This window comes from Callorhinchus milii, unplaced genomic scaffold (genome assembly GCF_018977255.1).
Source record: "Callorhinchus milii isolate IMCB2004 unplaced genomic scaffold, IMCB_Cmil_1.0 Scaffold4, whole genome shotgun sequence".
Classification (NCBI taxonomy): domain Eukaryota; kingdom Metazoa; phylum Chordata; class Chondrichthyes; order Chimaeriformes; family Callorhinchidae; genus Callorhinchus; species Callorhinchus milii.
Window position 1 is genome coordinate 81077320 of NW_024704745.1, and position 13594 is coordinate 81090913.

The window sequence follows — 13594 nt, forward strand, 5'->3', positions numbered from 1 at the left end:
ATCCCAAATGTTGATCATTGCTCCAGTCAGTTTTCAACTGAAGTTTCCATTGGCCTTGTGGAAATTAATAATAATAATCCTTGCATTTGATGCAGCACCTTATCACGTCGTTCAGACGTCTCAAAGCGCTTCACAGAATATACTGTAAAGTGGAGTGACTATTTTGTGGGCGAATTGTAGCAGCCAATTACACAGTCATGGATTGAGTGACAAAATCATTATTATTTATTTATATTTATTTTTTTGAAGGGATTATTACCCCTGGAAAGCGATCCACCGATTGACTAACAACTGGGTTCCTACTTACTGCTTACCCTAAGTGCTCAGAGACGATACCCTACGTGGAGGGCTCTAAATAGATTCACCAGAATGATACCAGGGCGTAAGGGGTTGAATTACAAGGACAAGTTGCATAAACCTGGTCTCAATTCCCTGGAGTTTAGAAGGTTTGAGACTGATCAGATTGAGGTGTTTAACATAATAAAGGGATTGGATAGAGCAGCTACAGAGAAACTGTTTCCTCTGGTGGGGAATCCAGAACACGGGGATCATCTTAAAATTAGAGCCGCGCCATTGAGGAGTGAAATCAGGGGCAGGTTTTCACCCAAAGGCCGGTGGGGATCTGGAACTCTCTCCCCCAAAAGGCTGTGGATTCTGTGTGGATCCATTCACATTGTCCAGACTGAGGGGGAGAGATGTTTGTCAGGTCAGGGGATCAGGGGATATGGGGCAAAGGCGGGTAATTGGAGTGGAGGTACAGATCAGCCGTGATCTTATAGAATAGCTCGAGGGGCTGAATGGCGTCCTTCTGTTTCTACGTTTCTATTGCATAGATACCGTCAAGGTAACAGCATTGTGGGTTTGTTGGTGTGCATTTAATTCTCAATGTGCTCCCGAGAATGAGTGCTTTTATGTGGAAAAGACACCATCTGATTCTACTGTCAAAATAAAGCTGTATTTTTTACAATTGATAAAATATCCTTAAATGTGGGTTCTGTCATCTAAGATTCCTAACTGCTCTCTGATAATGAGGAACAGATCTGGAAAACAATATATAATGGAGGAGTGAGGGACATGGTTAAGGATTCATAAAATGTCAAGTCATAATTTTTGTGGATTATATTCTGCCATGAAGCCATTTGTTTCCAATTAAAAGCCTCAAGGTTCATTCTATCAATTTCCACTTCACTGGATTTTTTTTTAATGTTTACGAAAAAAACAAGTTCGAGAAACACCAAAGATGTAACTTATGTTTATAATCTTTCGACATTTTTACTGCAGCTTGTAGGATTCCCTTATTGCATTACATTGTGTAATAGAGCCAGTGGTTGTACACTACAATTACACATTTTTAATGCGTTCATTTCAACCAGTATTAATAGCAAGGCATTCCGTGACTGGGTCTGACCTGACGAGACACAGTAGTTTCTACTCTGGGATTAAGAAACATACTAATGAAATCAAATACTGATGATTTATAAGTGGAATTTTTATTAATCATCTTACATAATGGTTCTTAATTGAAATAACAATTTATTATATTAATGATCTGTTCATTTGATACAGCAGCAGCTTATCGCACTGAATTACTTTGAATTTTTCAGCTGGATGCCGTTTCTCTTCATCTAGATTTAATTAAATTATATTAAATCTGCTCAGCAGTTCACAGTGTGGTTGTAAAATACTAAGAATAGAACTACGTTCTTGTTAGCGTATCAAGCGTTAGCATTTACTTACAAAATACAGAGTCATTACAGTTTGCTGTGGATCCTGTGAAGCACTTTGAGTCGTCGTCCTGATGTGAAAGGCATTGTATCAAATGTAGGGATTATTATAAAGAGGAGAGTGGTGTCAGAAACATTACAACAGCAACTCACATTTACACGGCGCTCCCCACTCAGGAACAACAACTTGAATTTACACAGTGCTTCTCACTCATGGTAGCGTCCCAGAACGTGGAGTCCTGTAGCTCAGTGGTTACAGCACTCGCCTCGCAAGCGAGAGACCTGCGTTCGATTCCCCAGACAAGGCCAAACCTTGGGCAAGTTTCCTTACTCCACACACTACTGTTTACCAGCAGTAAGTAAGAACCTGGTTGTTAGACAATTGGCAGATCGCTTTTCCACAGGCAATAATCCCTTCAAAAAAAATAATAACAATAAATTGTTCATTCAATCCATGACTTTGTGGCACGCGGCTGTACGCAATTGGCTGCCGCGTTTCTCCCACAAAATACACAGTCACTACACTTTACTGTGTTCTGTGAAGCGCTTTGAGACATCTCAAAGACGTGATAAGGGGTTATGTCAAATGCAAGAATTATTATTATTATTGACAGTGGTGGAGCACGGCGCCGAGCTGGGGGGAGGTGACCATAAGCACAACCGAAAAGGAAGGTCTTCAGGCGCGACCTGAAGATGGGGAAGGAGGGGGTGAGACGGAGGGATAGAGGGAGAGAGTTTTGGGGCGTAGTGACCAAAAGCATGGCCACTGATGGTGGAATGGAGGGCATGGGGTACAAGCAGAAGGCCGGAGCCAGTCGAGTAGAGGCAGCGGGTGGTGGGTTGGGTAAGCGGGTCGAAGAGATAGGGAGGTGCCAGGATGCAAAGGGATTTGAAAGCATGAATCCCTGAGGGATTCTCTGTTAAAATGGGTTCAGTTACCCTCAGCACATATTGTTTTCTTTCTTCCCTTTAACAATGCTTTTCATATTCTGTCCACTGGAGTACAATGTAATGGGCACTTTAGCACCTGTCCCCATCCTCAGGCCACACTCGACAGCCAGCCCGATCCTATCTGCTCCCCATGTCCACATGTTCCAACATCGGCCTCTGGATAGTGACCGAGAGGGAACCTGATGGATTCCCTAATCTGGGAGTGCACATGTTCTCGGTGGGATTATTGGCCAGGACATCGGCAATATCGTCATGGCGATGTTTCTTGGTTGCCTTTTGAAGCCCACATCATTACCCAGATGAAAAGGAAAGAAGATTGTGAGACCTGATGTAAGGCTTCTGTCAACGCTGTTTGTTGTTTTACCAAACTATGTATTGCAGCCGCCAAGAGGTGACTGAATTCCTCCAGACAAGTCATTGGTGAACCCGAATCAGAGTAGAAATACTGCCACTGTTTGTGATGCTGCTGTTCACAATTGGCTATCGCATTTCACCCACAAAATATACACTCAGTTCACTTTACAGTGTATCCTGTGAAGCGCTTTGAGACGTCTGAATGACATGATAAGGGGCTGTATCAAATGCCAGAGTTATTATTATAAATGGTCTTGCAGTTTCATTTTGCTTTGTGTTCTTCACTTTCACTCTTGTGTTATCAGAGCCCGTTCGCAGTGTAAACGAAACCTAATGAGCTCAAGTGCACACTCGCAGTTAAACATGGAGGTGATGAATTAACCAGGTTCAGCCCAAGGGCAGCTTGGTATACAATCGGCCTTTAACATTCAAGCCGTCCGTCCCAAAACAAACTCCTGATCTCTTGAAAGGGCAAACCTCAAGTTGTTTGACGCGGAACAGTTTATTTTCGCGAGGAACGAAGGAGAGAAATTATGAATGAACTCCTTTTATTACGTGAGCTGACATTTTGTTTTTCTTTGGATTTAAATGGTTAAATGTTTTGGATCAGGGGTTTGATTTGCTAAATGTGAGTCACTCCACATCTCTGCTGACTGCGGTGGGTGGCGAGTTGAGGACCAGCAGCTAAACTGAGGGACTGAGGTTGGTGTGTCTCCCTCTGCCCTGCCTCCGAGACAGAATAGCTGAGCCCAGGCTTAATGGTTTATCCAGTGTTGCCACCTGCCGCTCAGTGACAAGGTCTGTAGCTCAATGGTTAGAGCACTCGCCTCGCAAGCGAAAGACCTGAATTTTATTTTGTGGGCGACTGTAGTGATTGTATTTGTAGGCAAACATGCCCACTGCAATATATAGCTGGCTGATTATTTATGTGTTAGCCTGGCTCAGTGGTTGTGCTCTTGCCTCAAGGCGTGGGGATTTGAACCCACAACATTGTGACTCAGAGGCGATAGTGCTGTCACTGAGACAGGCTGACACACAAATAGTAAATACATTTGCATATGTGTTCCTTAGCCACACAGGAAAATCCAAGATACGCTGCCTCCTTTGTGCTGAGTGAGTTGATCACAGCCAGGTCGCAGGGGGTGTGTTTGGATACAAATACAGTCACTACAGTCTACTGTAAATCCAGTGAAGTGCTTTGAGATGTCTCAGATTTGATGATAATAACTAATAATCTTTGCATTTGGTATAGTGCCTTATCATGTTAATGCACTTCACAGAATACACTGTAAAGTGAATGGACTGTGTATTTGGTGGGTAAAACGCGGCAGCCAATTGCGCACAGCAGCGTCCCACAAACAGTCGTGGATTGATTGACCAAATGAAGGGATTATTATCCACAGAAAGTGATCCGTCAATCGACTAACACATGGGTTCCTGCTTACTGCTAGGTAAACAGAGGCGAGTAAGGAGTAAGGAAACTTGCTGAAGGTTTCGCCCCATATCAAGGTTATATTATTATGAGGAGGGGTCAATAATCAGCCATTGATCTGACTGGTAAATACTGTTGAGAGGATTTGCGTCCCTGTGTTAATAGCCATGCTCTAGGCTTCAACGTGAACAATGGTTTCCAGTGGTTCTCTCCTGGGTCCTGAGGCAGACGAGTGTGATTTACTGCCTTCAGGGAAAGATGAAGGGAAGTCCAGGTGATTCTGATACAATTCACACACTCAATGGCCCAAACTTGGATGTTCACTTGGATGCAATGACATTGTTTTAAAGGAGACTCATCCCTCTGGAAATGGCCAAACCTGATCTTGTGGTGTGCACAGGATGTTATTAATCTGAAGGATTGAAGAACCCACTCCTGGGGTAATCTTCCTTTTATGTTTAGTCACTTGTGGATGCTGGGGGAGGGGGTGGGAGGAAGAAAGACAAAGTATCATCATAAAAACCTATACAAAAGATAAAGGTTTGGGAAAGCCTCGCTTGGGGTAATCCCACACGTTTGTGCCGAAGAGAAGTAACTGAGCCGATGAGTTTGCATTCCTGTCACTGACCCGTTCAATGGCCTTTCTCTGCTTGTGACAGGAAATGTCAGTTTTTGCAGGAGATGTTGCTGTCATTAGTATGTAATGTAAGTGACTAGCATGTGTTTGGATAGTGGGAGTAACACCCAGGTGAATAGGTGAGCATTTTTACAACCCAGACTTGTTAGTTACCCCAGGTACAATTTGATGAGATTTATTAACTTTTTTTAAAGATCAATTCAGTTATTTGTTGTAGGTGAGATATATTTAATGTGTTAATTAATCCATGTGTTTGATATAGCGCTTTTTATGTCAGGAGGATGCCTTGCAGCACTTAACAGCAGGAATTTAATAATAATAATCCTTGCATTTGATATAACTCCTTATCACATCGTTGAGATGTCACAATGTATGGTAAAGTGGATTGACTGAATTTTGTGGGGGAAATGCAGGAGCCAATTGCACACAACTTTGTCCCACAAACAGTCGTGGATTCAGAGACCAACATCTTATTTAAGGGATGATTATCCCCAGAAAGCGAGCCATCAATCGACTAACAAGTTTCTACATACTGATAGATAAAAGAGGCGTGTGTGTGTGTGGAGTAAGGAAACGTGCCTAAGGTTTAGCCCTGCCCGGGAATCGAACATAGATCCTCTCACTTGCGCAGACAGTCAGCTGTGTTAATGCTGTGAGATGCCCTCCCATTGTGAAAGGCATTATAAGCATCTAGACTATTGACATCTTACACGTCACATCACGTACCCTAGACATCTACACCTCTNCCCCCCAACTGTTACTATAAACACACTCATACCTCATGCCCTTCACCATCATTACAATACAATACTCATTTGCATTTGTATAGTGCCTATCACATCCGGAGGACAGCCCAAGGCACTGGCAACAATACAGGCAGGCAACCTAGCATTCTGACTATCAGTAGTTGAAAGGAGGTGTATAAGAACTGATTGCTTTAACCAACATGCCTCAAGACTTGTGGAGTCATGTAGTGTAGTGGTTAAAGCACTCACCTCACAAGAAAGAGGATCTGGGTTCAATTCCTGGGCAGGTCAGGGCAAACCTTAGGCAAGTTTTCTTACTCCACACATATCTCTGTTTACCAGCAGTGAGTAGGAACCAGTTGTTAGTCCGTTGGCGGATCACTCTTCCAGGGGTAATAATCCTTCCAAAATAATAATAATAATTTGGTCATTCAATCACAACTGTTTGTGGGGACACTACTGTGCGCAATTGGCTGCCGTGTTTCGCCCACAAAATATACAGTCAATTCACTTTACAGTGTATCCTGTGAAGCACTTGGAGACATCTCAATGACATGATAAGGCGCTGTATCAAATACAAGGATTATTATTATTGTAAAACCTGTTCCCCTGACTTTTTCCTCCATTGCTGTGAACTCGGGGCTTGCCTTTCTCCCCTCTCCCCCCAAGCCATGTACCCTTGAACTCCCCCCATGCAGGCAATTACTGTTTGACCAGAAAAGCCTTGAAAGTTCATACCCTCAATGTGTTACTTTGCATTTTGAAATGTAATCTGTTTTGAAAATGCTTTTTATTTTTCTCTGAGAGGTTAAGATCCTTCACTTCAATGGTGTCATTTTGTGGCACTGTCCTGGCTGTTTGATTGGCAGCAACAACAAAAAGGCACATTCTCCTCAAAAACTTACACAAGAACTGATGTATTTAATATATGCACTGCTTTGAAACTCCTTTAGTGTGTCAGTCTACATGATAACTTGTGGAATCCTGTAGCGTAGTGGTTAGCACGCTCGCCTCTCAAGGGAGAACTTGGATTCGATTCCCGGTCAGGGCGAAACCTGAGGCAAGTTTCCTTACTCCACACGCCTCTGTTTACCAGCAGTGAGTAGGAACCTGGTTGTTAGTCGATCGGTGGATCACTTTCCAGGGTAATAATCCCTCAAAAAAAATTGTCACTCAATCCACGACTGTTTGTGGGACACTGCTGTGCGCAATTGGCTGCCATGTTTTACTCACAAAATATACAGTCAATTCACTTTACAATATATTCTGCAAAGCGCTTCAAGATGTCTCAACGATGTGATGAGGATTATTGAATATGCATTTAAGATAGTGCTTTACCACATTGGTGAGACGTCTCAAAGAGCTTAACTGAATATATTGTAAAGTGAATTGACTCTATGACATTCTGAACATCTGTGATCAGGGCTCCCTCTGCCGCCTTCGACACTGTCAACCACTCTATCTTCATACACCGCCACTCCTCTTTACTTAATCTTCGCGGACCTGCCCTTGTCTGGTTCGATTCCTATCTCTCTCACCGTCTCCACTTTGTCGCCTCTAACGGTTTCTCCTCCAGGCCCCGCACTGTCACGTCTGGCGTCCCCCAGGGCTCTGTCCCTGTCTCCTCTTTAATATCTACATTGCTCCCCCTCGGGGACATCATCCACAGACATGGGGTCAACTTCCATATGTACGCGGATGTCACCCAATTCTATCTTTCTGCCCCCACCCTCAACTCCAGGACCACTGCTGTCCTGACAGACTGTCTGTCTGCCCCCACCCTCAACTCCAGACCCACTGCTGTCCTGACAGACTGCCTGTCTGCCCCCACCCTCTGCCCCAGACCCACTGCTGTCCTGACAGACTGTCTGTCGGACATCAAGTCCTGGATGAGGGCAAATCTCCTACAGTTGAATGTGAACAAGACTGAGGCCCTCCTGATCGGCTCGCGCCAGCGCCTCCGCACCTCAGGCTCTGGTAACATCGACCTCCATGGTTGGACACTTCAACTCACCAACTCACTGCCAGTAAGGAACCTGGGGGTCTTCTTCAACCCTGAGTTGTCCTTTCTTCCCCACATCCAAGCCACAACTGGCACCGCCTTCCATGAGGATCGAATTCAAGATCCTCATCCTCACCTACAAGGCCATTCACTGCCTCGCTCCCTCCTACCTCTCTGACCTATTATCCCCCTACTTACCTGCCCGTATCCTCCGTTCCTCTGGCTCCGGTCTGCTCCACATCCCCCGCCCCAACCGCCCTACCATCTGTGGCCGGGCCTTCAGCCACTCAGCCCCGAGGCTCTGGAACTCTATCTCCCAGTGCCTTCGCCGCCTCCTCCCTTTCCTCCTTCAAGGCCGGTCTCAAGACCTTTCTGTTTGACCGTACCTTCAGCTCCGCTCTCGACTCTCTACCCCTCCTCGCCCCCTCCCTTCCCTCCCCTCACCCTGACCATTTCCCCCCTGCTCGGGTCCTGACCCAACTGTCCAACGCTTGGAGACGTCCAATTCAAGTTCCCGGTCCTCACCTACAAAGCCCTCCATGGCCTCGCCCCACCCTACCTCTGCGACCTCCTAACCCCCTCCTAACCCGCCCGCTCCCTCCACTCAGCCGGCTCTGGCTGCTCCATGTCCCCCGACCCACCCGCCCCACCATTGGCGGGAGAGCCTTCAGCCACTCTGCCCCCAACCTCCGGAATTCCATCACCCAGTCATTCCGCCTCAACCCCTCCTTAGCCTCCTTCAAGTCCCGCCTCAAGACCCTCCTCTTCAACCATGCCATCGGCCACTCCCCCCTTCCCCTCCCCTCCTTTCCTCTCCTGACCCCAGCTCGGGTCTGAAATGCTGTCATTGTCCAGTGCCTTGGGACGTCCTCCCAACACAACAGTATTCCACAAACAGTTGCAGATTGAGTGACCAAATTATTATTATTTTTTTGGAGGGATTATTAGGCCTGGAAAGCAATCTGCCTATCGACTAACAACCGGTTTCCCACTGACTGCTGGTAAATAGAGGTGTGTGCAGTAAGGAAACTTGTCTAAGGTTTCTCCCTGCCCGGGAATCAAACCCAGGTCCTCTCGCTTGCGAGGCGAGTGCTCTAACCACTACACTACAGGACTCCACGTGTGGGATGGACCTATCAAGGTGTTTACAGTGAGGATGGGGAGTAGCGAGCAGGGAAGAGAGGAAGAGGAATTCCAGGATGTTGACCAAAGGTACAAACAGAGAGAGGTTTTGAATTAGGGAGTTACTGACATTTCCTGTAAGTCTTAGAAAACCTAGAAAATTCCAGCTGTTGATTTTTTGTGATCCAACTTCAGAATTTTATCAGAGAACCAACAAAGAACCCACAGAGGCCAAGTGGTCTTAAACTCCTGGTATGCTGGTCAATGAACTTTCTATAGTGCAACAACATGATGACAGTCGATAGCAAAGTTGCAAAACCTAAGGCTTTTAGTTTAGAAGAAGGTACAGAAGAAAGCCATTCAGTCCATCGTATATTTCCTGCATTGTATCCTGTAGTTTAGTGGTTAGTGCGCTCGCCCCCAAAACGAGAAGACCAGGGTTCGATTCCCGGACGGGGTGAAACCTTAGGCAACAACAACTTGCATTTATATAGCACCCCTCACGCAGTCTCAGAGCGCTAGGCAAGTTTCCTTACTCCACAAGCCTCTATTTACCCAGCAGTAAGTAGAAACCTGGTTGTTAGTCGATTGGTGAATCACTTTCCGGTGTAATAATCCATCCAAAAAAAATTTGGTTACCCAATCCACAACTGTTTGTGGGATACTGTTGTGTGCAATCGGTTGGCATTTTTCACCCACAAAATACGCAGTCAATCCACTTTACAGTATATTCTGGAAGGCCTTTGAGGCATCTCAACGACATGCCAAAGTTCTATTTAAAGGATTATTATTATGCTCCTTTAATGAAAGTTGTGTCCACCTGACAGAGAGAGTTATGCTGTCTACTTTCGATTAACGTTTTGGTAACACTTCCCAAATACTAAGGTGATCATTGAGCATAGAGGTATTTGCAGAAGGTAGAAACAGGATGTTAACTAAAGCGTTCAAAGATTTGTATTAGGAGGATGTTGAAGGCAAAGAGAGTGCAAGAAGAGGGATTTGTGGAGAGAGTTTCAGAGCAGAAGTACAGTTCTATAACTGTAACTTCTTCATTTCTTTATGCTTCATGTGATATTGCAACTTGCAGTTTTTCATCACTTATAATAATAATCCTTACATTTGACATAGCGCCTTATTATGTCGTCTAGACATCTCAAAGCCCTTCACTGTAAAGTGAATTGACTGTATATTTTGTGGGCTAAACATGGCAGCCAATTGCGCACAGCAACGTCCCACAAACAGTCGTGATGGTTTGGGTGACCAAATTATTATTTTTGTGGGGAGGGATTATTACCTTCAGAAAAAACAACCCACCAACTGACTAACAACCGGGTTCCCACTCACTGCTGTAAACAGAGTTGTGTGGAGTGAGGAAACTTGCCTCAGGTTTCTCTCTGCGCAGGAATCAGACCCGGGTCCTCTCGCTGGAGAGGTGAGGGGTCTAACCCCTGAGCCACAGGACTACAGTTCTGACTTAAAGGGGCACTGTCACTTTTAAAAATGTTGAATTGCCGTTTTTCTGAGGTCAATGTGTAAACTCCTCCACAAACCCAATTTTTCCCACTGTTGTTGGTTATTCCCCCCCGGAATAGTTTTACTATGTAACAAAAGCAGAGAGTGCTGGGAAAACTCAGCAGGTCAGGCAGCATCTATGGAGAGAGGAAAGTGAGTGATCGTTTCTGCTCCGTGACCCTTCGTCAGAACGAAGGATCGTGCCTTCGTTCTGACAAAGGGTCGTGGACCCGAAACGTTGACTCACTTTCCTCTCTCCATAGATGCTGCCTGACCGGCTGAGTTTTCCCAGCACTCTCTGTTTCAGATTTCCAGCATCTGCAGTATTTTGTGTTTTGTTCATACCATCATAGTTTTACTGTGTGATGGTTTGCTGTACTGCAAAGCCTCACTCTGCTCGAAATGAGTGATATTATAACATTGCCGTCCTATTTAATGACTCTTTGTTTATGTTGGGCTCAAATTTAGTTTGTTTGGATTGTTGACCATTTCCTCTTGCAATTTCACAATCTGAAAAATAAATAACGTTAATAATAATCCGCAGTTAGAAACTACCCTCATTTATCTCATCACACAACAGGGAACTTTACAACTTGCTAATTGTACTAAGGATAGGAAAAGAGTGCTAGCATCATGTGTGTGTGCCCCTCTGTCTGTCTTTGTGGAGTCCTGTAGCTCAGTGGTTAGAGCACTCGCTTTGCAAGTGAGAGACCTGAGTTCAATTCCAGGCAGAGGGCGAAACCTCGGGCAAGTTTCCTTACTCCACACAGAGCCTAATAATAATCCTCCAAAACCAAAAACAATAATAAATTGGTCATTTTCAATCTACGACTGTTTGTGGGACATTGCTGTGCGCAATTGGCTGCCGCGTTCGCCCACAAATATACAGTCAATTCACTTTACAGTGTGTTCTGTGAAGCGCTTTGAGATGTCGAGAAGACGTGAAAAACGCTATATCAAATGCAAGGATTATTATTATTATTACACTGCTCTTTCTCTCGGTCACTCTGTGTCCCTGTGTGTGTCCCTCTGTCTGGCTCTCTGTGTACACCCCTCTCTCTCTTGCTCACTCCTCAGTCTGTGTGTACGCTCTATCTCTCTCTTTATCTCTGTCTTTCTCTCTTTCACACTGTCTTCTCCTTTGTGTTCATGTGTCAGTGTGTGTCTGTGTGTGTGTGTCATTATATTAAGTCTGTGTGTGTGTGTGTCATTATATTAAGTCTGTGTGTGTGATATTCTCATCTCAGATAAAATCACTTTCCTGGTAACATTTCATACATTTGTGCAACTAAACATTTTGACTGAGATCGCAGGCCTCGTCTGCTTCTCCTGTTTATCCATGTGGATGGCTTTATACTGTATTTTAAACTCTTGCTTGGTATTTGCTTGGGATCCTCACTTTCGTGTTCAAATCCCTTCACCCTCTGGCCCCTCCCTCCCTCCCCGACCCCCTCACTCCCCAATCCACCACCCGGCACCTCCGCTCGACTGGCACCGGCTCCGCTCGTCCCTCGCACCCTCTGCCCCACCATCGGAGGTCGCGCTTTCAGCCACTACGCCCTGAAACTCTGGAACACTCTCCCTCAGTCCCTCCGCCTTGCCCCCCCTCTCCCCCTTTTCAATTCCCGCCTAAAAACCTTCCTTTTTGACCGTGATTACGGCCACCTCCCCCCTCCCCGGCTCGGAGTCAGGTTCCGCCAGTGTTAAGCTCTGACTTACTGCCTTGGTGGAGGGGGCTGTATAAGTGCAAGTTGTTGCTGTTGTTTGTTATGTCAAACTTGAGCATTGATACAGCGCCTGGGGACGTCCTCCCGATGTGAAAAACGCTGTACAAATGTAATCTTGTTGTTGGTTACATCAACTGTCTGAAATGGTTTCACCACCTAACCACTGAGCACTGATTTACCTTGTCCTCAAAGCCCGGTCCTGTCTGTGTAACGTTAAACCAACTCCAGTGAAAACATATCATTGACAAATGTTACCCCATCATCACCATCACCGCATGGCGCTGACATTGTCTAATCTCTTTTCTCAGGTTCCCCTTGTACCCACGAGGAGGAGAGAGGTTTCAGTTTGAATATGGAGTCTATCTACTAAACAAGAATATAGCCCAGGTATGTGGGAGACTGAGCAGGGACAGCAGGGAGCTTCGTGGGTTTGGAAGCATAGCTTCCACTTTATTTCTGGAGATATAGAGATGGCTGAAGGGACTAGATAATGTAGACCTTGATAAGCTGTTTTATCTTGTCCAGAACAGTAGAACCAGAGGACACGGCCTGCGATTGAATCGGGTAAATTCAGAACAAATCTTTGGAAACTACTTCAGTGAGCGAGTAGCAAATCTGTGGAACAGGCTCCCTAGGGAGACAGACAGTGGAAGCAGAAAGTGTTGATTCTTTCAAATGCAAATGCAGAGATAGATTGTTGGAATGGAATGTGCTCTCTCTCTCTCTCCCTGGAGGGACGCCCCCTCCTTACCCAATTCCAGAGAGTTTTAGGCGCAGGTTGGCAAGAGCCAAGACTTGGGGGGCCCCAGAGTGTGTGTTGGGGTAACTGCTGGTGTCTAACCAGCTAAACCCACACAGCTTGGCCATTGCTATCGCTGTCTGGCCAAGCTTTCCCGCTGCTTGTCCAGCGAGGACCACCCTCCCCGTTAGGGCTTTGGTTGTGGGGTGACCAGGAGCGGAGGGGGAGGATTCCCTGCCCCCAGTGACTGATTGGTTAGCTCTCATAGAATGAAAGAGCTTTCAGGATCTTGCTTTTCCCATTGCGACTTCAAACATGAGTTTATTTCAATAGCTGTGGGGAGAAGGGCAGATGTTTCTTTTGGTCTGAATTAGAAGTGATTCCTAGTACAGCAATGTTAGGAAAGATTCTGTGGCTTTGTCTCAAAAGTACATACTGAGAAACAAGTAATTTTGTTTGTACATATTGCAAATAAGAGATTGGAGATTCCACTAGGATCCTGGAGTGAGAACTCCACATGCTTTCCGCATCGAAACCTTTGAATACGAGGGAGTGATCTCAGCAGTTAGAACTGTAAAACATTTAATGGTGGTAAATAATTATGATAATAATACTTGCATTTGATATAGCGCCTTATTTCGTCTTTAA

At 45.3% G+C, this 13594-nt stretch overlaps 1 protein-coding gene across 1 annotated transcript in view; it reads left to right on the top strand.

The window, feature by feature from the left end:
• Positions 1-13594, top strand: part of uvrag (UV radiation resistance associated gene) — a 251991-nt gene that overhangs the window by 189676 nt on the left and 48721 nt on the right. Inside the window, exon 14 of the mRNA XM_042334441.1 lies at positions 12516-12594. Within this exon, the coding sequence (XP_042190375.1) occupies positions 12516-12594 (79 nt within the window). The remainder of the gene's footprint in view (positions 1-12515; positions 12595-13594) is intronic.